At 38.6% G+C, this 25,672-nt stretch overlaps 3 protein-coding genes across 3 annotated transcripts; 2 read left to right on the top strand and 1 right to left on the bottom strand.

The window, feature by feature from the left end:
* Window positions 1-3,639: 3,639 nt before the first annotated feature.
* Window positions 3,640-4,446, bottom strand: LOC115228229. The gene is made up of 2 exons (XM_029798865.1): window positions 4,157-4,446; window positions 3,640-4,107 (listed from the first exon to the last, which is right to left on the bottom strand). Exons 1-2 carry the CDS (start codon window positions 4,197-4,199, stop codon window positions 3,791-3,793), a joined length of 360 nt encoding a protein of 119 aa, XP_029654725.1. The 5' UTR covers window positions 4,200-4,446; the 3' UTR covers window positions 3,640-3,790.
* A 180-nt stretch (window positions 4,447-4,626) lies between these two features.
* Window positions 4,627-5,454, top strand: LOC115228260 (craniofacial development protein 2-like). The gene has a single exon (XM_029798888.1). The coding sequence runs from the start codon at window positions 4,627-4,629 to the stop codon at window positions 5,452-5,454; it is 828 nt and encodes a 275-aa protein (XP_029654748.1).
* Window positions 5,455-18,016: 12,562 nt separating this feature from the next.
* LOC115228261 (protein ZBED8-like) lies at window positions 18,017-18,535 on the top strand. The gene has a single exon (XM_029798889.1). It carries the CDS (start codon window positions 18,017-18,019, stop codon window positions 18,533-18,535), a length of 519 nt encoding a protein of 172 aa, XP_029654749.1.
* Window positions 18,536-25,672: the final 7,137 nt, after the last annotated feature.

Here is a 25,672-nt window from a genome sequence, read left to right on the forward strand (position 1 = left end):
AATACGAAGATCAGACTCAATAGCGGTTGATAGAATAAGGGATCCGAGAATCTGGAGATCGTTGACATCAGTCGTGTGTACTTTACCAAGGCCAGTGCGAAGGGACGATAATAGTTGGCAATAACTGTTAATATCCAATTATATCTATCGTTAAAATTTTTATATCTTCTAACATCATATGATCCGCATCTTTTATTTGGACTTTTTGCCGTTAAATAATAATTCGAATCGGATACCTAAGTATCATTTTTGATATTTTCCAGTGGCATTTTTGGTAAATAGCAAATGCCACAGTCTTCATCTCCATTTCATTTCCATACAGATAATCAATTTGTGTTTTTGGTTATTCTCGTCCTTTGGATAAAGACTATGAATTGAAAGTTAAAAATACCGATCATTAATTATCATAAATTGATTTGCTTTTTTATAAGTTTGTATTTTTCGGTTTTAGATTTAGTTTGTACGGGTTTTTGAGTAGAACATTTACAAGATTTTGGTGTTCATTGTCATTTTTCACGTAACATAAGGATTGAGACCAGTGTTCCCTCTAAGCGAGTGGTAGCTACGCGCGCTGGGCACATTGCATTGTGCAGCGTTATAAAGTGACGTGTGCAAAAAATTTTTGGGGGGGAAAATTTTACAATTAAAAAACCAATGGTTAAAAAAATAGGTCTAGTCAATTGGATATTCTCTTCTGTTTTTATTTTGTATCCAAAATTTGTATACTCGATCAAGATCACTGTATTCCCACTTGTTAAGAACTTGATTCGCATGATCATCTCCAAATGGTCAATCTCAAGTCTATTACGTAGTTTAGTTTTGATACAGTTCAGCAAACTAAATCCACGTTCAGCATCAGCACTCGACGCTTGAAATGTGCCACAAATATCCACAAATGTTGCAGTGGCTGAAAATTTTTTCTCCGCTAGTATATAGTAAATTACATCTTCAAATGTTTTCAAAGCACCAGAGTGCAGTTTTTCTTTTAAAATAAATAAATTTTTGAATCTGGTGTTAAGGTTTCGACGTACTCTATCAACCATTCCGGCTTAAAAGAAGGAGAATTTTTCTTAAGTCTCATATCAATATTATAGACACGTTTTCGTTTTGAAATGAAAATAAGAATATATAAATTCATATAAAAAATTAAAAAAAATAGCAATTTTTAATATTATACTTTCTACTGCGCAGAAAAAAATTTCGCTGCGCAGCAAGGTGCAAACTGCTGCGCGGCCGCGCACGCGCGCAGCTTAGAGGGAACACTGATTGAGACTATCCTGATACATCTTTGAGAAGATACCATCTTTTAATTAAAATGACACTAAACCCTCTTTAAATAAATTATTTTCGTTATTAATTGAATGTCGAACTATGTAGGTCACGCTGTCAACAATGAAGGTCGCTCTGGTCGCCAGCGTGGGGATACATATTCCATGACGGTGATTTCGGAAGGCGAGAATAGGGCTCATAATATTTTATTGTGTTTGAATGCTTTATTCTGATATATGTTCAAACGGACGAGGTTTGAAGGATTCCCGAGAGATTAATACACTACAATATTTGTGTAAATATCAGCGAGAATTTAGTAGAGCATGATATGCGGAGACGGCATATTCGAATTTATAATATTTTGTTTAATAAATATTTGTTTGTGTATATGCAATATTTAAAATAATTTAAATAAACTAATTTAATTTGGAGGGAAAATAGTTGGTAAATTGACTAGTTGAGTGAAATGATTCGCCCCCGGAATGTGAATGAAATGGCAACAAATGATGAAAACAAGGTACTACAATATCTACCAGTTTCTAGGAAAACTGGAAGCCATCTCAAAAAGTATGTCTCCCGAACGAGTATATTCAGTGCCCTCTCTGTTGCCATGAATCCTTCGTAGATGTCCGAAGCAGAATGATCATTTGCAGATTTTGTAGTCACCGATTTTGCCGAATCTGTTTGTGCGCGAATCACTACTACAAAAGTACAACAAAATGCCCTTTTTGATTGCATTTAAAACAATGTTTCTCCAGCTTAGTGATTTGTTGACCTATCTGTTTATGTTTAAAATATATATTCCCAACATTCAGTTTTAATTTCCCACAAAGCAATGGTTAATTTTCCCGCACTTTTTTAAATACATTAGCTTATGTTCAATTAGACAAATTAACAAAATTTTCATCAAATGTAAAAAATATGTTTGTAATGGACATTTTTGTGAAGAAGGTAATAATAGATCAATGAGAATACGTTCCTTGATATTAGTTCTATACTGGGATCACTCCTCCCAGAGAGACCGTGGAATAACATGGTAATGTGTGAACAGAAAACTCGATGCTTTCTGTCCGATTTTTGAAACCAGCCTAGAATGAGGAGACAGTGGCAAAGAGAAAAATAACAGGCAGTTAAAGCAGTTAACTTGTGTTCTATATGGTCAGAAATCTTCGTTTGGATAGTTAATTTTGTCAAGCTTAGTGACAAAGACAACCTCAAGATATTTTCTCAAAAAAAGATACTTTAAAAATAATTGATGTTATTTCACTTTGATCCTTGTAATAAATTTTAAAAAGTTTGCCAATAATCTGCCGTCATTCCAATGCTGTCAAACGTATGTGAACTAAAATTTGAAAGTATTGGGAAGCGATGCTTTTAATGTAATATTTGGCAACGAATTACAAAACTAGTCATAAAAATGAATAATTGTAATTACTATGTAATCAGGTTTGGCTAATTGAAATGTGGATCGTGATTCGATTCCAACGTCAATGAATTCTGTTATGTTGTGAACTATTAAAGTTGGAATTATTGGGCTTAGCGTGTTTAATGTCATAAATTTGGAACAAAATTACAAAACTATCAATAATAATAAAGATTGTAGAATTTATGTAATCAGGTTGTATTGGTATGGTTCGAATGATGAAGATGGACGCTCAGAATGGTTTTTGTGGTTAGTTGACCCGGTCTGTGATAACTACAGTCAAAATATTCAAAAAGAAATCGAAATTTGATTCAAGTGTTTGTTATGGTGTAGAACAGTGGTTCTCAACATGGGGGATATCACCCAAATGGGGCGATGAATTTTTAATTTGGGCGTTCGATTTGGAATAAAAATTTATAATTTTAATATATTCTATCTAATTTTTAATTTATAAAGATTAGTATATTCTAGTAATTTTGATAAAATAATACCCGTGTTATATATTTTTTCTTTCTTATTAATCGAAAGAGGATTTAGTCAAAAATTAATTGAACTTTTGTTTCTTTTCTTGATTTTTTTTTAAAAAAACACTATAAAAAATTTTATAAAGATTATTAATTAATAAATTCGATAATACTATCGATAAAATATCTGGTTAGGCGATAAAAGTTCAAAAAGGGCGACGAGTAAAAAAGGTTGAGAACCACTGTTGTAGAATACTGTGGGTAGCCCATATATAACTAATTAATAATTAAGTCAAATTATTGAACCAAAGAGAATTATAGAATAGGTGCAATCACGTGCAATAAAGACGACTTTTTGCTGAAATAAGAGTCCACGTGTTCTACATCAACCAGTCTGTCAAATACTAAATTCAGGTCGCGGCCTTCTTTCGAACAGATTTTCAATTCGGACTAAATATAAAATTGATGTGACTTACCTGAGAACATAACAATTCCGTGCCATTACGGGAAAAGGGGGTTTCATTTGGGTCGTAGTGGATTTTTAAATGATAAAAGTCTTTTCCTTCTTTTTGACAAATTGTAAACTCGTGGCTTAACTCATTTTGTGAATTGACGTCTTCTGACAAAACTTGAATTAGAGGTTTCGTATTTTTATCGGTCGTCGGCAAAAGGGAATTGTCAAATTTTTTTCTTCATCTATTTTAAGGCCGGGGATTTTTATTTCGCGTTTTTCGCGCATGTTTTCTGAGTTGCTGGATACAAAAAATGTTTCAAGCCATTTTGGATCGCCTTGGTATTTTGGAAGTCTGTTGTAGCCTTTCGACAAGTCAATTTCTATTTTGTGAACTTCCTTCAAAAAGGTGATAGAAAGTGAAAAAAGTTCATTAAATAATGGCTCAGTGACGACTGTTTTGGCTGTCGTGTCGTTGATGGCCAGCAGAAATATTCTGTCTACACAAAAATAATAGTAAAATTAAAATTTTATTTAAATATTGGTTACCTCCGCTTTTTGAATGAGGATCAGTAAACTCCTTTGCAGTCATTGGGAGAGGATCTGTTTGAGACTTGGCAGGCGGAATTCTGGAATCAGTACAATGTTGATTATTATGTCGACTTTATTAATCGAATCCACGGCCGAAATGGTCGAAAAATAAACTAAGGGTTTGGTCATATTTTTATATTCTTCCATTTGACTGTTAATTAATCTGCGATAGTTTTCGGGATCTTTTTTAGCTAAATCATCCAAATTTGACCAAATTTGGTCGAGTTGTTCAAGCGAAATTTTATCCATTAAGCACAACTTATCCTAGCAACATTTTGGCATACAATCAGCAACATTAAATCTTAAAATAATAAAAAATAAAAGTTAAATAATGGAAATGTTCAAAATATTTTAGCCAATGACCGGAAGAACTTGATGAATTCTATTCCACCCTTACACATTTATACAACACACTCAGATCTTCGTACATGTGTTTCATTGGTGGAGATTGGAACGCCAGAGCTGGGAAACCCAGACCCGGGGAAACGTGCATAGGATCCCATGAAAGAAACCGCAGAAATGTGCCTGGAACCGCCTTGATTCAATTTTGTACCTGTCTAGACCTATTCTTATGCAACACGGCATTCCGTCATCCGGCCAGACACAAAACAACATGGACTGGAACTAGAAAGGATTCAAGTGGAAACTACATACAAATATTTAACCAAATAGACTATATTCTCTGCAAAGCTGCCCATAAACATCTACTTCTGGATTCGCGGTCATATGGGGGGCTGGAGGCAAACAGCGACCACAAGCTAGTAATAACACGCATCGGACTATACAAGTCATACAAACAACTGAAAAAACCTACGTATGACAAACGAGAAAGCTATAATCTTGAACTATTCCACGATGAAAATTTCAGACAGAAGTATGCAAACAAACTACAAGTAGAACTCGACGATATTGACACAACAAAACCTGCAAATACGATATGGGATGCAGTGACCAGTTCAATGAAGAGGACAGCATTAAATGTTGTTGGAATCAATCAAAAGCAACACAAATTTCACAATAACGAGATTTTCTCCCTCTCAGAAAACCAGAAAGCCTTGAGGCTAAGAATACAGAACTCCAGAAATTCGGAAGACATAAGAGATCTTCGAAAATTACGAAACGTGATATTACTAAATATCAAGAAAATACAAAAAACGCTAGTATACAAAGAAACAGAAAAAAAATTCCAAAACATAGCAAAGCAAAAGGACGGGACAAGAATGTTTATGGCTATGAGACTGTTAATGAAAAAGTAGAGACAAAATTCGATTACTGTCTGGGACACCACGGGTGCTACCATCATCGACAACAAAAGTAAAGGAGATGCTATATCTAGATTCTACTACAAAATGCTTAACTGGGAGGATGAGTCAGGCTACAAACCCTACCCACATACTGCAGGGGCACTAAGCTGCTTAATAAACACCTGTGAAATATTGGATGCAATCAAGAAACTGAAAATCGGCAGGTCTTGTGGACAAGATAATATCCCACCTGAACTAGTAAAATACGCACCAGTGAAGCTTGCTGAAATCATTGCATACATTCTGAACAAAGCATTTGAGCAGAACAACCAGCTGGACCTCGGCAAAGGATGGTTAATTCCACTACAGAAACACGGAAAACAAAAAGAACCTTTACTCAACTTAAGACCTATTATTCTACTAACGACGCTTCGGAAAACACTATCACTGGTTGCACTGGAGAGGATAAGAATCAAGGTGGAAAATTATCTGTCTCTGGGCAAAGTGGATTCAGAACTGGAAGGTCCACTGCTGATGTTATCTGGACGCACAGACGGACCGCTGCTTTATGTCAAAAATATAAACGATGTACTGAGATTCTCGGAATTGATATGTCCAGAGCATTCGACTCTGTTTATAGAACCAAACTTGTGGATATACTTTCGAGCTTTCTAAATCAAGACGATGTCAGAATCATCATAAAGCTACTACAAGGCACCCAATTGGCAACTAAACTTGGCAAAACTGAGTCAAATTACTTCTACACTTCACGGGGCATACCATAGGGTGACTCGCTGTCCCCAGTTCTGTTTATCGTCTACCTAGAAGCAGCACTCAGAGACTTCAGGCCTCTTGCTGACAATAGCAAATACAATGAGATAATATATGCCGACGATGTCGACTTCGTTTCTGAAGACGCTGAAACCCTCCAGTACATTATTGAAACATTAACACATATATTTTCCAAATAGTTTCTAACAGTCAATCATAATAAAACGGAATATACAAAAATTGTTCGCGCTGAACGCACCCACGATGAAGCCTGGAGAAAACATAAAAAAGTCGGATCACTCCTGGGTGACTCTGAAGATATCACTCATAGAAAGATATTATCGATCGCTGAGTATAACAAATTTCTGAACATTTGGAGGTTAAGGAAACTGAATACAAAGACAAAACTAAAGATATATAACACGTTTATTGTTCCTGTCTTGACGTATAACGGATCGACATGGGGAATCATTAAAGCTGATATGAACAGTTTGAACCAATTTCATCGAAATCAACTGAGAAGAATTATGAACATACAATTCCCAAGAAAAATATCTAACTCGGCCTTATACAACAGATCTAACTCGAGACCGATCTCCATGGGCATCCTGGAATCCAGATGGAGACTTTTTGACCACATACTGAGACTGGACAACCTCGCTCCGCCGAACATCGCCATGGAAAACTATTTTGTCCAATCCAAAGGAGCTTTCCGTGGAAGACCTAGAGTCACTCTACCTACCGCGTTAAACGAAGACTTGACAGGAGTAAACAAAAGACTGAAAAGTGGGGACGATCTTGATTCATTACGGACTATAGCAAAGAACAGGGGGGGCTTGGAAACGGATGTGTGTGAGGATACTGGCTGTGGCACAAGGAAAACTTAATTAAACTTATGATTTTCCGTCAGTGCTATATAATAATAATAAATTGACAGTCTTCTAAAAAATACTCTTTAATGTCCATTTCCAAATTTTTCTCAAAATTAAAAGAATTCACATCTCCGATCATTTGTGGCAACGTCTCACTTTTCAGCAAAAAGCTCCAAATTATTGATGAATAAGAAATAAAATTATTATTATTAAAAGCACTTCCACAGAACCGAAGAATGTAAATTAACTAAGGTCCCGTTTGCGTCACACGTTTCGAGATTCTATTCACCAAGCTTCTCCATCGGTTCTTCTAGGTCGTCTGCATATTTGTGTTTTTTCCAATTTTATCAAGATCCTTGTTTAGAACAACAGTGGGAGTGTCTTTCTTTAAACGATGTATTGTTTTTATTATCAAAGTAATTGTCCATTGTAATGTTTGCGGAATTGTTTATGTTCATTCTAAGTACATGCCCAATAGCCTCCATCTTGATTAGATAATTTCAATGCTTATTGAAACCGATTGTGTCATAGAGTACAATTTCTTGTTGGAAATCTTCTTTGGCCAATCTAGGCCGAGTAAATTGCGTAATAGCTTTAGATGAAATGTGTTCATTTTTTGAGTTCTAACTCTGTGACTTCCCATGTACCCGAGTTGTACACAAGTACAGGCTTTATAGACGAGTTGTATAACCTTATTCGTAGCTCTGTTTTGATTAGCTTTTGTTGACTCCATATTTTTTGCATTTTTTATACATTACACTGGTTAGGACTCTTTTATGCACCATGTCCTCACTATCACCAAGTAGGGATCCCAGTTTTCTTTTTTTCTTACAGTTTTCATTTATATTCTTATGTGTTCGGTCGTTTCTTTATTAACATGCAAGAACCAATTCTTAAATTAGTCGGGATTTTTTTCAAAAACAAGTTTAAGTTAAAATACTAATACTTAATTTACTATTTTTCAAAATATTTGTTACATTAAAAAAATAAAATAGTTCGCGTTATTTATTTGTTTTGATTAATTTGTGATGGATTCGGATATTTACGAAGTTGAAGAAATACTCGATAAGACCAAAAGTACTGACGGAACAACAATCTACTTGGTTAAGTGGAAAGGTTATGGCCAGTATGCATTGTATATAACTCTCAGCGATGAAAATACATGGGAGCCCGAGGAAAACATATCTACACTATCCATAGGGATTTACGAAAATCGCAATAATTCCAAAAGAACAAGTCTTCCGCGAAGATCAATAGACAATACTGCCAATAATAGTCAAACTCATTTAATCAGTGCTGAATGTCAGACCTCATTTTCTCAATACGAAGGGAAGACATTTGGTAGGATTATGGGGGTCGTGAAGTACTCAGACGATGTTTATTTTTTGATGAAATGGTACATTTCAATACTCAAAATAAGGAAAAACCTGAGGAAACCTGAGCTGGTGCACTCGGATGTTGTCAAAAAGAATTGGCCATATCAGGCTATTGATTTCATGGTGGAAAGAGCATGTCTGATTGATGATTCTAATTAATTCTCTTTTTTTACTTATTCTATGATGATGGGCTACAATCCATTTTCTAAGAATTTAGTTGTTTAATGGATGCGTCGCCAGAAAAAGTAGGAATGGTGATTAAACTAGAAAAACTGTGCCTCATATGTTTTTATTCATTTCTTCGTAGTGGAGGATGAAACAGTTTTGTGAACAAATAATCACTAAAGATGTGAAAAGTGGTTTTTTCATTTTTAAATATTTATTTTTGACCAATTGAGAAGATGGGTCATTAGGATTTAAAGATACCAAACAAGCAAGGCAAGACATCTGAAAATACGATTGTTTCTATCTTAAGAACTAGAGGGACAGTTTGCCTTTGAGACGACTAGTGTTATTTTTTTGAGCACCAAGATAAATGACTTTGGTTCCAATGGGTCTTATATGCAATCCTTCGGGGTTATTGTAAATCAATTTTTTGCCGCCTATATATCTTAATTATTGGGTTTTCAAAGCTTTAACGTCAAAAGCACAAGCATAATTCTAAACATTAGCGTTCAATATAAGCAAAAAACGTTTTTTTAGAAAATTCTGTCTTGCAGTATATATAGGAAAAACATTTCCGTCAGCCGAGGAAGCTCTAAGACGTATCCAATCTGTCCGTTCCATCCGCCATATCCCTGCGCGGATTCCTAAAGCAGCCAGGTTTCAAGCTGCTCTCTCCTTGTCTACAGCTATCAATCGCGCTCTGTCCTCTAATGACCAGTGTGACTGGTTGCACCTTTTCGGTTTTGCTTTATTTGGTATCGGGATCCCGCCCTCTAATAGCAACTCCAAAAAACTTTCCCCCGCCTCGATAATAAAGCAACAACTTACCCTTTTCGATCATTGTACTTCGTTGTTCTCTTCCCAGTTCGACTCTCTCCGTTCAGACTCCTCCCGTTCTGACTCTCACAAAAGTGATGCCCCTTCTCCCGTAGACAGTGAAACTTCTCCTGACAACAACTACTTTTGCCGCAGGGTAACTAGTAAATTAATGGATGGTGATGTCCGTGGAGCGGTCAGACTTGTTGCCTCTTCCAACCGACTGTTATCTCCTTCTCCATCCGTTTTGTCTAATCTGAGGTCTAAACACCCTCCGCATCCCGTTAATTACCGCACACCACCTGCTATTGATTCGATTGCATTTCCACAACTACTAGTTTCCGCGGAACAAGTTGTGAAGGCACTCAAAAGTTTCTCCCCAAGCAGCAGTGGGGGCATCGACGGTTTGAAACCAGGACACATTAAGGATCTGATTTCTCCCCTAACTGCTGAGGCTGGTCGCCAACTATTGACTTCTATTACGGATCTATGCAACCGCCTTATCGGGGGAGATTTACCCGACTTTGCACGGACGATTTTCTTTTCCGCTAATCTCACCGCCCTGGGGAAAAAGATAATGGTGTTAGACCGATCGCCGTCAGCAATATTTTTCGCAGATTGGCCGAAAAGCTTGTCTGCCACGCAGTAGTCCCCGAGCTGGCCCAAAAATTTCTGCCCGCGCAATTGGGAGTTGGAATCAGCGGAGGTTGTGAGTCGGCCGCCCATTCTGTAAGGGAACTAATAGAGACTCCAGAAGAATTCATTATGGTTAAACTGGACATCTCCAACGCATTTAATACAGTCAGAAGAGATTTCCTGTTGGAGTCCTGCTATGCTCTTGCCCCCTCGGCTTATCGTCTTGTCATCTATCTTACTCTCAACCAAGTCTCCTCTTGTTCGGTGATTCCGTTATTGTATCTTCGACCGGTGTACAACAGGGAGATCCTCTTGGTCCTCTGTTATTTGCAATCTGCGTCAACTCCATCGCCCACTCTGTCCTTTCCCCTATAAACATCTGGTATCTTGATGATGCTACAATATGTGGACCACCATGCTCTGTCCTAGAGGACCTTCGCGTAATTATCCCTGCCCTCTCATCTATTGGTCTTGAGATAAACTCTGCCAAATCCGAAGTTATAAATCTCAATATCGCACACGGAATTTTTGTCGAAACTATGGCCGTTCTGGAAGATATTTTAAAAGGCGTGCGGATCACCGATAAAAAAAACCTCCTCATCCTTGGCTCCCCAATTGGTCGCGAGGCTTTGTCTCAAACTCTTATTGACAAGGCAGCTGTTCTGTCATGCATTATTCAAAGACTCTCTCTCATCGACGCCCACGTCGGGTTCTTTCTTCTCCGTAATTACTTTTCAACTCCGAAGCTCCTATATACTTTAAGAAGCTCTCCGTGTTTTCACGAACAAAATCTCCTTTCCGATATTGAAAATATTCTGAAGTCCGGAGCAGAGTCGCTATTCAACGTACGTTTCGACCCTCTGGGTTGGATTCAATCCACCCTGCCTGTAAGCTGGCTGGATGCTTTCCCTGTCCCTTCCACCGGTAACCTATTAGACAAGGATTGTCTACAAATTGGATTATCATTGCGTCTCGGATTGGAAATCTGCGAAATACATAAATGTCGTTGTGGTGCTGTTATTGACCGTTTCGGTCTACATCCCCTTTCCTGTCGTCGCAGTGCAGGGCGCGCACCACGCCATGCAGCACTTAACGACGTTATTCAGAGGGGGCTCACGGCCGCTGGAATTTCATCAATCCTTGAACCCGTTGGGCTCGCGAGGGGAGACGGAAAAAGACCCGACGGTCTAGCGACTTTCCCGTTTGAGTTCGGCAAGTCTCTGATATGGGATGCGACGTGTTCAGACACTTTCTCGGAGCTTAATCTTCCTTCTTCAGCTGTCGAGGCTGGCTCAGTCTCTCGCAAAACCGAGAAGATGAAGATCGGAAAGTACAAGGAGCTCTCAGAACGATATCTGTTCACTCCTATCGCCGTCGAGACTTCCGGCATCATCGGCGAAAAGTCCCTTTCCTTTTTGAAAAAGCTTGGCCGCATGATTTCCCATAAACGGGGAGACCCACGCAAGTCCAAGTGGCTTCTCGAAAGGATTTCCTTGGCTATAGTACGTGGAAACTGTGTTTCCATTTACGAGGCCGGGAATTTAGTTAGTTAATAACTATTTTATTCTTTAACAATTTAGGGCTATTAATTAAAAAAAAACATTAAAAAAATAGTATATTTTTTTAAACAAAAAACTGATTTTTGAACATTCAATGTCACCGTCCAGACCGGCCGGGGCGCCAGATCGGTCAATTATCTAAATACAAAACAAATATTTTTCCTACAAAACATTTCATTGCAAAAAAATATTGATAATAAAAAAATAAAATCTTATTAATAAAAAAGTTGAAAAGATTAGCATTAATCAATGGTTTTAGTTGAATTAACTCGAGACACCCTCGAAAAAATTAGGGAGTATTTGGAATCAGGCCACCTTGATGATTCCTTGAGTTCGGAAGAAAAGGCACGAATACGGAGATATGCCAAAAAATTTAGTTTCAAGGAGAACAACACCAACATTTCTAAAAATGGCTCAAAGTTGCGTTTTTTTTGTATCGAAGACACTGAACTTAAGTTAAAATTCATTAAAGTAGTGTATTTGTTTATTTAAATTAGGCTCAACACAATCTTAATCACTTTGGACGTGATAAATTGTACAGTTTATTGACACTTACCATTTATGGTGCCAGACGTACTGATGTGGCATCTGTGGTATCTCAATGTGTTTATTGTCAGGTAAATTACCAATTTTATTAATTCTAGTCGAAACGATTGCTTGCGACTAAACCAGCAATAACGCCTATTATTGCTTCTTCCCCAAGATCTTATCATACATTGTAGATCTTATCGATTTTTTTTTTAAAGTTATATGTAATTAACAAATAGTTATTAACTAACTAAATTCCCGGCATCGTAAATGGAAACACAGTTTCCACGTACTATGGCCAAGGAAATCCTTTCGAAAAGCCACTTGGACTCGCGTGGGTCTCCCCGTTTATGGGAGATCATGCGGCCAAGCTTTTTTAGAAAAGAAAGAGACTTTTCGCCGATGACGCCGGAAGTCTCGACGGCGATGGGAGTGAACAGATACCGCTCAGAGAGCTCCTTGTACTTTCCAATCTTCATCTTCTCGGTTTTGCGAGAGACTGAGCCAGGCTTGTATCGATTTAAGACGCTATTCGACCTGAAATGAAAATTATTCCTGGGTAATTTAGTAATCTAAATAACAGATTCTTGTTTTATTGGATTCCTTTTCAAAATTTGCTATGGTAAAATGTGCTTTTACCAAATCAGCTAAGGAGATCCGCGGAATCCTAGATGATATGTTTTGTATTATGAAGAGGATGAAAAAGATCAAAGTATACATATTAGCAGAGTAAAAAAACTTTAACTGCAAGTATTCATGGGGTTCGTTCTGTGTTTTTTATCGTGTCATATTTACTTAATTGTGAAATAATTGTGCCATTGTTACAAATTCGACGCGGCCGAAGGCCGCATAGGGAAAAATATTCACATTGAATCATCCGGTTGTAGGCCGGATTGTATTTTAGAGTTTTAATGATAAAAATAGAAATTTACAACATTTTTAAAAATTAAAAATGGATTTTTCTAATAAACTTTATTGTTGAGAATTGTTTGGCTAACCTTGGTTAAAGCGTTTTTAAATAAAATGCAAAATCAATTCGGTAATTATCTGGAAATGACTGGATGTTGGTTTTTATGAATTCAGTAACTTCAATATTTTGGCAAAAATAATATTAAAATCAACAAAAGAATGAACAGAAAAAGAAAATAACTTTCGAAAGGTAGTTTTTATTAAAAATTTTATACATAACCGATCTGGCGCCCCGACCTATCTGGATGGTGACATTCAATTAATAGAAAATCTAATAAAAAAATAAGTTACTATTTAATAGGCTACAATCCTCAACGCAGGAAGAATTCGGTTCCGCACTAAACAAGCTGCAACTTCGCCTGCCGGGGCTAACACCCACACCCATTGATGATGTTCTATTCCTCGGCGCGCCCATGGGCCAAATCCAACTTAAGAAGTCGCTATCAGAGAAAGCCAAATGGGTCACTGATTTCACAAATAAGCTCATGTTGCTTGATTCTCACTACGGATTTTTCGTGCTCAGAGCAAACCTCATGTTGCCAAGGCTTCTATATTTGCTGCGAACTTCAAACTGCTCAATACAATCCGACATGCTTCAATCGCTCGATACTTCTCTGAAGTTGGCCGCTGAAAAAATCCTAAACATATCCTTTGATGACGCTGGTTGGACTTGCTGCAAATTACCTCTACGCCTTGGCGGAGTTGGACTCCGTTCACCTCTGGACATGGCTCTTCCTGCATTCCTCTCCTCACGTGCGAGCTCCCAAGCCCTCATCACCCAAATCCTACGTAACTCTCGCGGATTGGAAGAGGACCGGGTTTTCTCTGGAGCTTGCGAATTCTGGAAGGGATCTGGATTGGCCATTCCATCTAACATTTCACGCCAATGGGAATGGGATGATATCTCCAGCAAAGCTAAAATGGAAGCAATCAGACCTACATTGGATCAGCATCGCCTCGCTTGTTTCGGTGCCGCTGCCAGACCTGAAAGTGGGGCGTGGCTTAATGCCCTCCCTTGCTCCCAATCTGGAACCCTTCTCGATAATGACTGTGTGAGGATTGGCGTAGCAATGCGCTTGGGACTTAATGTCTGTTCGGGGGGCCAATGCCGATGTGGGAGTAAAGTCGATACCAAAGGACTACATCCCCTGTCATGCAGAAGGAGTGCTGGCCGTGCTCCCAGACACTCCGCTATCAACGAGACTATTTCGGCTGCGTTACAAGCAGCTGGATTCCCGACAGAACTGGAACCCGTTGGGCTTGACCGTGGAGACGGTAAACGCCCAGATGGAGTCACCATTTTCCCGTGGAGTAATGGGAAATGCCTCGCGTGGGACTCCACGTGCACAGACACCTTCTCAAAGACCAATATAGTTGACTCCGCGATCAGTCCAGGCTCAGCCGCTGAGAAGGCTGAGGTACATAAAGCTCAGAAATATTCCAACCTGTTGGACAACTTTATCTTCTCCCCAATATCTGTAGAAACCTCCGGGGCCATGAGCCAAAAATCGTTTGAACTCGTCGTTAAAATCGGGAATCTGATCTCGAGAAGACGGAGAGAGCCTCGGGAGAAGCAATGGTTGTTCCAAAGAATATCCATTGCGATCCTGAGGGGCAACGTCTTCTCGATCATCAGCAGCTTAAGATTATGATAATCATTTTTACTCAATTTAAAATAAGGCACTTAACTCATTTGTCAATTGAGAAAATCCGGAAATATTATTATTAACCCCCAAGCTTGCTTAGCATAGCAAACCCGGCACAAACAGTGTTGATCAGCACGGACAGTTCCGGAAATGCTAAGGAACCTTGTGGTTGAGATTATTCTTCAAAATTGAAGTTAACACAAGCAATACATTCTTAGTTTAGTTGATAATAAACTATTATTGACACTATCAAAGATAAAAGGCATGCGTTTTCTGAATATACATCATTATAAGGATTAACTCAATTCATTTCGAATTTTAATCTTGAAAAGGGCGTGTTCACGTGGAAATTACTTCAAACACGTGGAAAATACTGCAATTCGGATAATACCAATCTGAGACTACAAATTTATATGTTTGGTACGATTGATAAAAATGTCATTTTATTGCATCATATAATTTCGTGGTTGCAAAAATATCTTATTTTAAAATCATGATTAGTTGATAACACTTTTTATTGATTAGTTGATAACTTAACGAGAAGACAAAAAAGCATAAGTAAAAAAGAAAAAGGAAATTGGCCAAAAATCAAGAAAAGTTAACTAAAAATCGGCATCCATAGTGAAGACGTGAGATTCGGAATCCCCTGGCTTGCCCATGACTCCCATTCGCTGATATTCACCAACCCTTTTCTCAAAAAAGTTGGTTTTTCCATCGAGTGAAATGTTTTCCATAAAGTCGAAAGGGTTCGAACTATTGTAATACTAAATGGAGGGTCAAAACTGATTAAACCACATCGTAGCCAAGCTCAATCAAGAGCCTGTCAGCCACAAACTCAACGTACTGACACATGAGATCGGCATTCATTCCGATGAGCTTCACTGGAAGAGAATCACAGACGAATTCTTTTTCAAGAGTGACCGCCTCAGTTATAATTTCAGCGACCCGGAATCTCGGCAATTTATTTGTCAAGTGAGAATAAAGCAGACAGGCGAAATCGGTGTGCAAGCCCTGAAAATGATGTAATAAGCTACTTCGTCCCGACTAATCAATTCGTTACTGTACGTCAACCCAGGCATGAGACCCCGCTTCTTCAACCAAAAAATGGATGCAAAGGACGCAGAAAAAAAAATCCCCTCGACTGCAGCAAAGGCAATCAGTCTCTGAGAAAAACTAAGTTCAGTACTCTCAATCCATTTTAAGGCCCAATCCGCCTTCTTTTTAACAAATTCCATGTTTTCTATTGCACAGAACATTTCTTCTCTACGAGGTAATTCTATCAAAACAACTTTTTCGTTAGATCAGTAATGTAAGTTTCGATCAAAGAGGAATACATTTCCGAGTGAATATTTTCCATCGCAATCTGGAATCCGTAAAAACACCGAGCCTCGGGGACCTGCACTTCCACCGCAAATCGTTCGACCTACTAATTTATGATTAAGCATGACCAGATTCTCATTAACAATTCCATCGGAGGCAGCAAAAAAGGCAAGAACATGGGAAATAAAGTATTGTTCGTTGTCTTTTAAATTCATCCAATCAGCAATATCCTTGGATAAGTCGACTTCTTCCACTGTCCAAAATGATGCAAGGGCCTTTTTGTACATTCTGAAGATGTCGGGATACTGTATGGGGAACAGTACAAAACGACGAGGATTGGCAGTTAACAGAGGTTCTTGCTCATCATTAGTAATATTTGATGGTTCCATGCCACGAGATCAGATAGTATGATTTATTGTTAATTGGGGTTCTAATCAGTAAAACACGATTTTATAATCGTTTTCTGATAAACAACAAAATTATTAATTCCAAATTCTCTTTAAAATCTACCATTATTTAATTTTCAACTGTAATTGTGAGTTTTCTGGCCTGCTTTGCTATCAGTTGATAGCATTATTTTAGATCAATAAATGTTATGGTAATACAATTCAGATTGATGTGCCTTATTTTTTCATACTTTAGTATTATGGTGTTATAAATCAATTTTTTACTTGTTTGATAGAATTAATTCTACATTTAGAAAGAAGACTTGCAAGATAAAAGACAAGGAATTTCTGGAACAAAGCGACCTATTGAATCATTTAACTACATGTCTAATAGAAATGACAGTTGAGCTGACCTAATTATCATACTTAATATGACATTGACTGAATTTTGAAACATCAGATCACGTATATCCCTCGTCTTGTTTCTTTGAGAGCCAATGAAAGCATGTAAACTGGGCGTCCCCCAAAAATTTGATGATGACACATAAATTGATAACCGATAATTTTGAAATGTACAAACCGAAAGGTGGTGACGTGCCTCTCTTGCAAAATGTCTAAAACACATACAACACAACCGGATGAGCTATTTATGCTATCTTTTAACATTCGTGGGCTCTACCAACCCCGGAAACAGTAAGCTATTTGTAACGACATGAACAAATTATTGTAGGAAAAAAAGTCAAGTCCCCTTTTTTACTCTGAATCATATCTTTATGCAATTCTTAACTTTTCTCCAAGTTAACTGCCTTAGATGATAATAAAATCCTCTAATTTGTATTTGTCTCCCAAATACTGCAAGGACAGCTCGAAATACCGAATCTTCAAAATCTGCAATAATAGTTTCAGACAAAATTCCAAATTCAAATTATGAATTGCATTTTTAATAATCTTGAAAATTTTTCTTGAATCTTTCTTGATTTAGAAGGTAGTAATCCACAAATAGCTGTAATTTAGGGTTTCTTAACCTGGGGTACATGTCCCTAGGGGGTACGCGGAACATTTTTCAATTTGTTATTATTAAGATAATTTTCATAATTTAATTTAATCGATTTTGATAGCATGCTTCATTTCTTTTTCGTTATGGTTAATAAAACGCGTAAATGGGATGACTCATATGTGCAATATGGATTCACCAAATCTTTTGGAACAGACAATTTCGATAAGGCGCAGTGTATATTGTGCGATGCTTTACTTGGAAACAATTCATTAAAAACTGTCAATTTATTAAGACACAAGCGTTCGGCTCATTTGATAATACAGATAGTCTTGAAGTTTTTCAATTAAAACGCATTAAATATGATGATCACTGGACCCTTAATCATACGTATTGTCCCAGACCGCAAAACCATATATGAAGGTTTCATATGAGGTCTTTTAAACATGAATTATTTGTAGATTGCTCAACTTATAGCCAGAAACAAAGTATCTCATTGTTTTGGAGAAAAACTAATAAAACCAGGCGCGTTACTAATGGCAAGATTACTGATTGGGAAAGATGCTGAAAAAGAATTTAAGAATATACCATTTAATACAATCTCTATGCGAATTCATGAGATGTCAAAAGATTTGCTAGAACAGCTAATTTTTCGTATTCACCACAGTCAATTTCCAATAAGCATCCAGTTGGATGAATCTACCGATATCAATTCAATGTGCCACTTAGTCGCATTTGTTCGATTTGTTGAAGACGATTCTGTCGTGGACGAGTTTTTATTTTGTTTGGAAACGACAGGAAGAACACGAGGAATTGATATATTTCATCCCTTTTCGTCTTTCCTTGTTTCCAATAATATTCCCTGGACTAAAGTTGGGCCGATATGCACTGATGGAGCACCTGCCATGCTCGGACATCGATCTGGTTGTATTGCACTGGTTAAGGATGTCGCATCTCATATTATCGCAACCCATTGTGCAATACATAAGTATGCTCTTGCTGTAAAGACGATGCCTCAAGAATTGAAAATTGTTCTTGATTCGACCGTCATTTGATTCGTGCGAGGGCGACTAATCATATGCTTTTTAAATTATTATGCGAAGAAATGGGAACAGAACATTCATTACTAATTTTCCACACTGAAGTTCGGTGGTTGTCAAGAGGAAGGGTGCTTAAACGGGTTGCCGAACTAATTTGTGCATTCACTACTTTTTACAAGAAATAAATAATATAAAACTCGCCAATATGTTCGCAGATTATGCCTTCAAACAAAAATTATTCTATCTTGCTGATATATTTGGAATAATAAACGAATTAAATTTATCCATACAAGGTACATCTTTCTTTTGTATCATGAAGGTAATAATATCTCAAAGGATACGTGACAAGAGTGGAAGTGTGGTGCATATCAAAAGGACTGACACTCGCAAAAGTAAAGTGCACCGCCACTTGGATTGCAAAACAGGGAGCTAAACGAAAACCGCCGAGAAACCTCCATGGGTTTACAGTAACGGAGAACCTGAAATACCTTGGGGTTGAAATTGGATCCAAGGGTTCTTACTTCAGATACATCGACTCGAGGAGAAGGAAATGCGCTTAAATTCTCAGGAGCATAATTCACTTCCACCTTGGTCCGGAAACGTTTTTATATGTTTATAAAACATGCGTCGAACCATTGCTTATCTACGGGTTCAGGGTTGGTACCCTACTGCTGAGAGGAATGGCATTATTACTAAGCTCGAAAAGACGAGACGATATGCCATCAAATTGGCAAATGGACTCCAGCTGGACCAACTCATCCCTCAAGAGATGGAAGATGCGACGGAAACGGTTGGAAGTGTTCTTGAGAGAGCCTATTCCTCTCGAATTTCTAATCAAACATAAAAAAGAGGAAACAACGGAGAAGAGGCATAAGTTGTCTCATTAACTTTCTCTCTCTTTTTTCAGCTTTTCCGTCTTAATAAAAAATTCATTAATTCAATAATATCTCAAGAATAGAAGCTTTTGAAAAAGTATCTGCATTTAAGCAAAGTTGAATCTATGGAGGAAAAAATTAACTAAAAATGTTATTTCCATTTTTCCGATGTTGGAGGAATTAATTGGAAATAATAAACCTGAAAAATGAATTATTTTACAAATCGACGAACACCTAAAAAATTTGCAAATTAAATTTGGAGAATATTTTAATAGCGATCAGATTGTTCCCGATTGGATTTTAGAACCATTTTTGTGTAAGATTGATGAGACTCAGGAACTTCCTTTTCTACAAGAATTAATCGATTTAAGAAGCTCTGCGACTGCAAGGGTTACTTTTACAATTTTTGTGATTATTCAGATATGTTTCAATTCTTGCACACTTATGGAATTTTTGAGTAAAATGATTCCAAAGTATTCGTTATTGACTATGGCTAGTATGCAATATTTAATTACTTATCCAACCACATACTTATGCGGAACTGCGATGTCTTGTTTATCATTTATTAAAAATAAATCTCGTAATCGATTGAAAGTTGGAGATGATATGTGAATCGCTCTTAGCAACATGGATTCGAATCATTTATCTCACAAAAAAGATATGTAAAAATTTAAAAATCGATAGGGGGTAAGCGGGATCCATTTTTAACCCCAAGGGGTACAATTTATCAAAAATTTGAAAAAGGTTAAGAACCGCTGCTGTAATTGGACTTTAATTGAGCTCAATTCTAATAAAATATATTTGCTTTAATATACATGGTACCATAGAGAAATTTCCACCCATATACCATGTTTTGGAATTTGCCAATAAGCTAAATTAGTATTGGTGCTAAATATCAAAAACGCTCAGGCTTTTCTTATGCAACACAGTTTTCGAACAATATGCCCGGCACAAAACTACCTGGACGAGAAGGAGACGTGACGAAAATGAAAACTACGTGCCTATCTATAACCAAATTGACTATATTGTCTGCCGCCAAAAAGATATGGGACTCTTGCTCATATGGGGGGTCACTCGTCGACAGTGATCACAGGGTGGTCGTTAGTAGATTTAATCTGCACAAACTAAATGTGCTTGACACCGCAAACCGTCGCATGCCTCATACATCGAATAGATACTTGACGGAAAAACTGGTTTCCTCATCATCGACCCGACACTTCTATAAAGCATATACCTCTCATCCTGGGGAAACAGGCGAGTCTTATAGCGGTTTTTTTTGAACAACGATTTAACGCAAACACTGAGTCAATTTTGCCTTTCTCTGGCTCACCACGACCCCTGAGAAATATAATCACTCTGCCGGAGATTACAAAGGCAGTCAGCAGGCTCAAAAACAACTGCGCTGCGGGGCCAGTGCGGAGTTTCTGAAATACGGACCTGAGTCTCTTTTACGAAACATTAAGAACATTCTCAACGATATGCTTGCCGCGAACGACTTGCTCCCGCTTGGTTCTGGGGTCCTAATTCCTATTTAAAAGCCGAACAAGCCCGTAAAAAACCTCTGCCCAGTCATTCTGCTGAACTCCCTGATTCTCCCATTTATTATGCCATATCGAACCAAGGATGGAGTTTTAGATTTTCTGTCTCCAATTCTCAGTGGTTCCATAGAAGGACGTTCAACCGCAGACGTCCTGTGAAGCCACTGATGGCGGTGCGCAAACCACTAAAGATATCAAAGCGTCATAACAATCCTGGACATCGATATGCCAAGAGCGTTTGAGTCCATCCGTCGAGACTTAATCACGAGGGTCCTGAAAAGTTTCTTAAAGGAAGATGACATCAGAATGACAAGAGTGTTACTGACAATAACAGAACTCACTGTTCGCTTTGGAAAAACATCGTGCAGACCTTTCCTAACAACTGTGGGAACCCCTCAAGGCGAATCTCTCTAGCCTCTGTTGTTTGTGATCTACCTCGAGGCTGCCTTGCGAGAGTTGAGAAGCCTATATAAGGGGCCAATCACCGAAGTAATCTACGCTGATGACGTCGATTTTGTGTCGACCGACAAATCAGCGCACCTCAGACTAATGGAGATTGCACCGGGAAAACTCGGAAAATAATTCCTAATTATAAACACGGACAAGACCGACTTTGTCAATGTATCACCTTCAGATACCCAGGTAATGGAAACATGGAGACTGTCGAAAAAGCTTGGTTCACTGCTTGGAGACCGGGAGGACATAATGCGCAGAAAAACTCTTGCCGCTGCTGCTCTAAAGACCGTCATGAAGGAATGGCTAAGACATTGTCCTGTGCACCCCTCACTACGCTCCAAAAACTACAATGCCTTTATAAAACCCGTCTTAATGTATAATTCATCTACATGGGGCATTTCCGATACCGAACTAAGGAATCTTGACTCCTTCCACAGAAAACAACTTCGTGTCCTAAATGTCGTACACTGGCCTCAGAAATCAACAACTCATCCCTCTACAGACTCAGCAAATCGGTGCCAATCAGCCGTGACATCAGACGGCCGCTGGAGACTATTCGGGCACATCCTAAGAATGGACCCAACTGTACATGCCTACCAGGCCATGGAAGAATACTTCCTGTCAGGTGGACGACCCCAAACACAGCTGGTTGCTCTCCAACAAGACCTAATTTGCACAGGTAAAAACCCTAAACAACTGCGATGACCTAGACGAACTCTGGCCCAAAACCCCGGAGAGTGGAAAATAATGGTTAAGAAGGTTGTATCGTGTGTGTGGCACGTGTGGAATATGACTTATTCTGTTTATGTTTTTACGGGAAGTGCTATGATAATAAAAACCGAAAGCATTATATGAATCTGTGAATTCTTGCTCAAGGCTAGAACATTTTATTGCATTTTCTGATATACGAATGTAAGTCAACCTCCCAGGACAGACAATAAGAAATAAGAATCTTTCAACGAATTTGTGTTTCCAGTCATTGAAACAGGACATACATACACCATGAAATGCATGTATGTGCAGCCTGAAAACAATTAAGAATTGATGATATCAGAGGGTGGTGAACTGGCTGAACGTAGTCACCGTACTGTAGTGTTGAAGATTTTGTTATAAGGATTCTATTTAAGGGGAACTTTCCGTTTTTCAAAACTCCTGTTAGTAAGTTTTTCTTTGATGTTCCCCAAGTACCTGCGTTGTACATGAGGACAGGTCGGACAAATGCATCATATAATCGTAGGCGCATCTTAGTCGAAATTTGGTTTTTTCTCATCCAGATAGATTGAAGTTTTTTAAGTGCAATTGTTGATAATATTTTTCGTCTGGTAATATCTTCGGAATCGCCAAGAAGAGATCCGAGTTTTCGGACGTTTCGCCACTTCTCATCTATGCGAGTTGGCATACGTTCGGCGGTGGTTATTTCGGTTTTCTCTTCATTGACTTTGAGTGACCATTTATCGAAAATTGTTCTTGCTTTCTCCATAATAATTTCTACTAATTTCCCATCCTTCGCAATAAAATCAAGATCATCCGCTTATATGAGTTCCACAACTTGGTTGTCCATACATCCAATTTCTACTCTTAGGTCTCTCAGAGCTGCCTCCAGATAGACGATAAATAATATAGGCGATAGTGTGTCCCCTTGTGGGGAACATCAAAGAAAAACATGGAGCAACTTGACTCTTTCCACAGGGGTCAACTGAGAAAACTCCTCGACTATTCGTGGCCGAAGAAAATATCAAATGATAAATTATACAGGTTAGCTATCTGTGGGCCTATAAGTCTAAATGTACTTGAAACCCGCTGGCGCCTGTTTGGACATATTTTACGAATGAAGAAAGAAACACCTTGCAATCTGGCCATGGAAGAATTTTTCGGCCATACTGAATACTCTAAATATAGAGGACGTCCAAGAAACTGTGTTCCGGGAATACTTACGAGGGAATATGCTATGATCGGAGGTCGATTGATGGATGCAGACGATCTGGACGAAATCGAAAAGAGGGCAAGACGACGGAAGGAATGGAAGGGGCTAACGACAAGAATAGTTAAAAAACATGGCACAAGCGAAACCATTAACTTTGTTTACTGGCAACGCGAACATGCATTAACTAACTGTTAGTAAGTTTGACAATAATGTAAGAAACAATGTACATATCAGCATCAACTCCGCAGTGACTTAGAGACCTCTTTTCCGCCCTGAACCCCCTTACAGAACCAAGAAAAGTGGTAAACATTTGGAAATGAAAAAAAACAACTATCCGGCCACATTGTAAACAACAATTCGATCGCTGACGGAGACAATATGAGTACTCGGAGTCCGGCAAGCCACATTCCAGACTGCCTCGCTATGATCACGGTACGTCCACAGACAATGCCTCGTAGTCAAATCCCAAATATTGACAGTTTTGTCTGCAGAGCTGCAATAATACTCACAAGGTCGACCATGAAACGAATCGAAGAGAATCTTCCGAGAAGGAAACGCCCAAAACCCACGACTTGTGTCCGGATACGATCGAGGAAACCTCCGATGCCGCACAACTTGACATTCAGCAAAAATAATACGATTCATATATACGGATTCGGTTATCACTGGAGGCAGTCAACACACATTTCCCATTAGGAGCAAAAGCAACGGCACGAATGGCCTTGGAATGAGCCTCCCGCCACACTTCACTGCCCGTCTCGATGTCGTAAATCATGACAAATCCATTTGAATACCCAACCGCTATGTGTCGGCCGTCAGGACTCTGCGTCTGAGTCAAAACTTTACGTAGCAGGCGCAGAAAATGAACTCAGTGCGAGAAGGGGCAATCTGCTGGACGAGATCCCCGCTCATTACGTTGTATATATTTAATTTCCCCAGCTGTCCGCCAGACAACAACAATTTGGAGTCGGGCGAAAATTGGATAGTTCGGGACTCCCCCGAAGCGGTGTCGATGGTCTTGTGGAGTCTCCCATCCTCCACAGACCATAGTTTGACCTGACAGTCGAGACTGCTGGATGCAATGTCTAGCACGTAGAAATCAGAAAGAGACATTGACAATCGCCGGACATGTCCACGGAAATGACTCCAAGTTTGTGTCCATCAAACCGCCGCAAAACCTCCAGTTGGTCTCCCTCCCTGAACATGAGGAATGTCAATCACCATTTTGAACAGACGACAGTGGAATCAAGTGAGCCGGTGGTGATATACTCAGTCGACGACATTGAACATTTATTCCAACAACATGACCAAATAGACGCCGTGTGGACTAGGAGTGACGATTAAAACATACATCCTTCTCGGAATGTCCCAGCAGTTGTAAACTATTGTTAAATAACAACATCAGTACCATCAAAGAAGCGCTAGACAAGTACGTTATTTGTATTTATCAATTATAGTTTATAAATAACAACTAAATTACGCTATTTATATTTTCAATTATAAATAATGACAATTGATTTATTTTACTAGTTAGAAAGACAGGAAAAACTAGCCATTATCGACGACGGGAAATTTTAAAAAAATGAGGTACCGGACTGTTTCTACTGAGCGGCATATTTCCCTGATAGACACTTTAAATATCTGAAATCCACTACAAAACAACAGCGTCTTCTCCAGGACAGACTGTATTTTGGGACGCAGGATTCGTAAGAGTTATTCAATTTTTATTTGAGATTGAGACCGTAGGCCAACTTAATGGGGTAACGCCTCGTTTTCTCGAGTTTGTTGATTAGACAAACCCTCTCACCTGTGTCATACCAGTCCTCAAACCCGTAGATGAGAATTGGTTGTACACATTTCTTGTATATGTAAATGTAGGATTTTAATGCCTCTCTTCCTTTGGGTATCGATATGATTTCCATAAGATCCTCTGGCATCTATTGTAACCCCAAGGTATTGGAGGTTCTGTGAAAGTTTTAAGTCCCCAACTCGGAAGACACAAGCAATTTTGCTCCTATGCCTCGACAGCTGCACACTGTGCTCTTGTCACGGGCCTCGTTAGACCCTTTCACGAGTCCATTCCATTATCCTTGCAAAATATGATTCGACAGATCACGAGACATCGGTCACGAGAATGTCGTCCGCGTATACAATGAGATTACTCGATCGACCCGTAGGTAACGGGATGTCAGGGAGAAAAAGATTGAATAACAGCGGGCTCAGTATAGAACCCTGAGGGACACATATTTTAAGATTCACACTGTCCGATAGTCGGTTTCCGCACCGTACATAAGATTTCCTTTCGTTGAGATAACTCTTTAGCCATTTGAATGTTTTTTCACCTGCACCAGTCTCCAAA

This window comes from Octopus sinensis, unplaced genomic scaffold, assembly GCF_006345805.1.
Source record: "Octopus sinensis unplaced genomic scaffold, ASM634580v1 Contig10079, whole genome shotgun sequence".
Classification (NCBI taxonomy): Eukaryota; Metazoa; Mollusca; class Cephalopoda; order Octopoda; family Octopodidae; genus Octopus; species Octopus sinensis.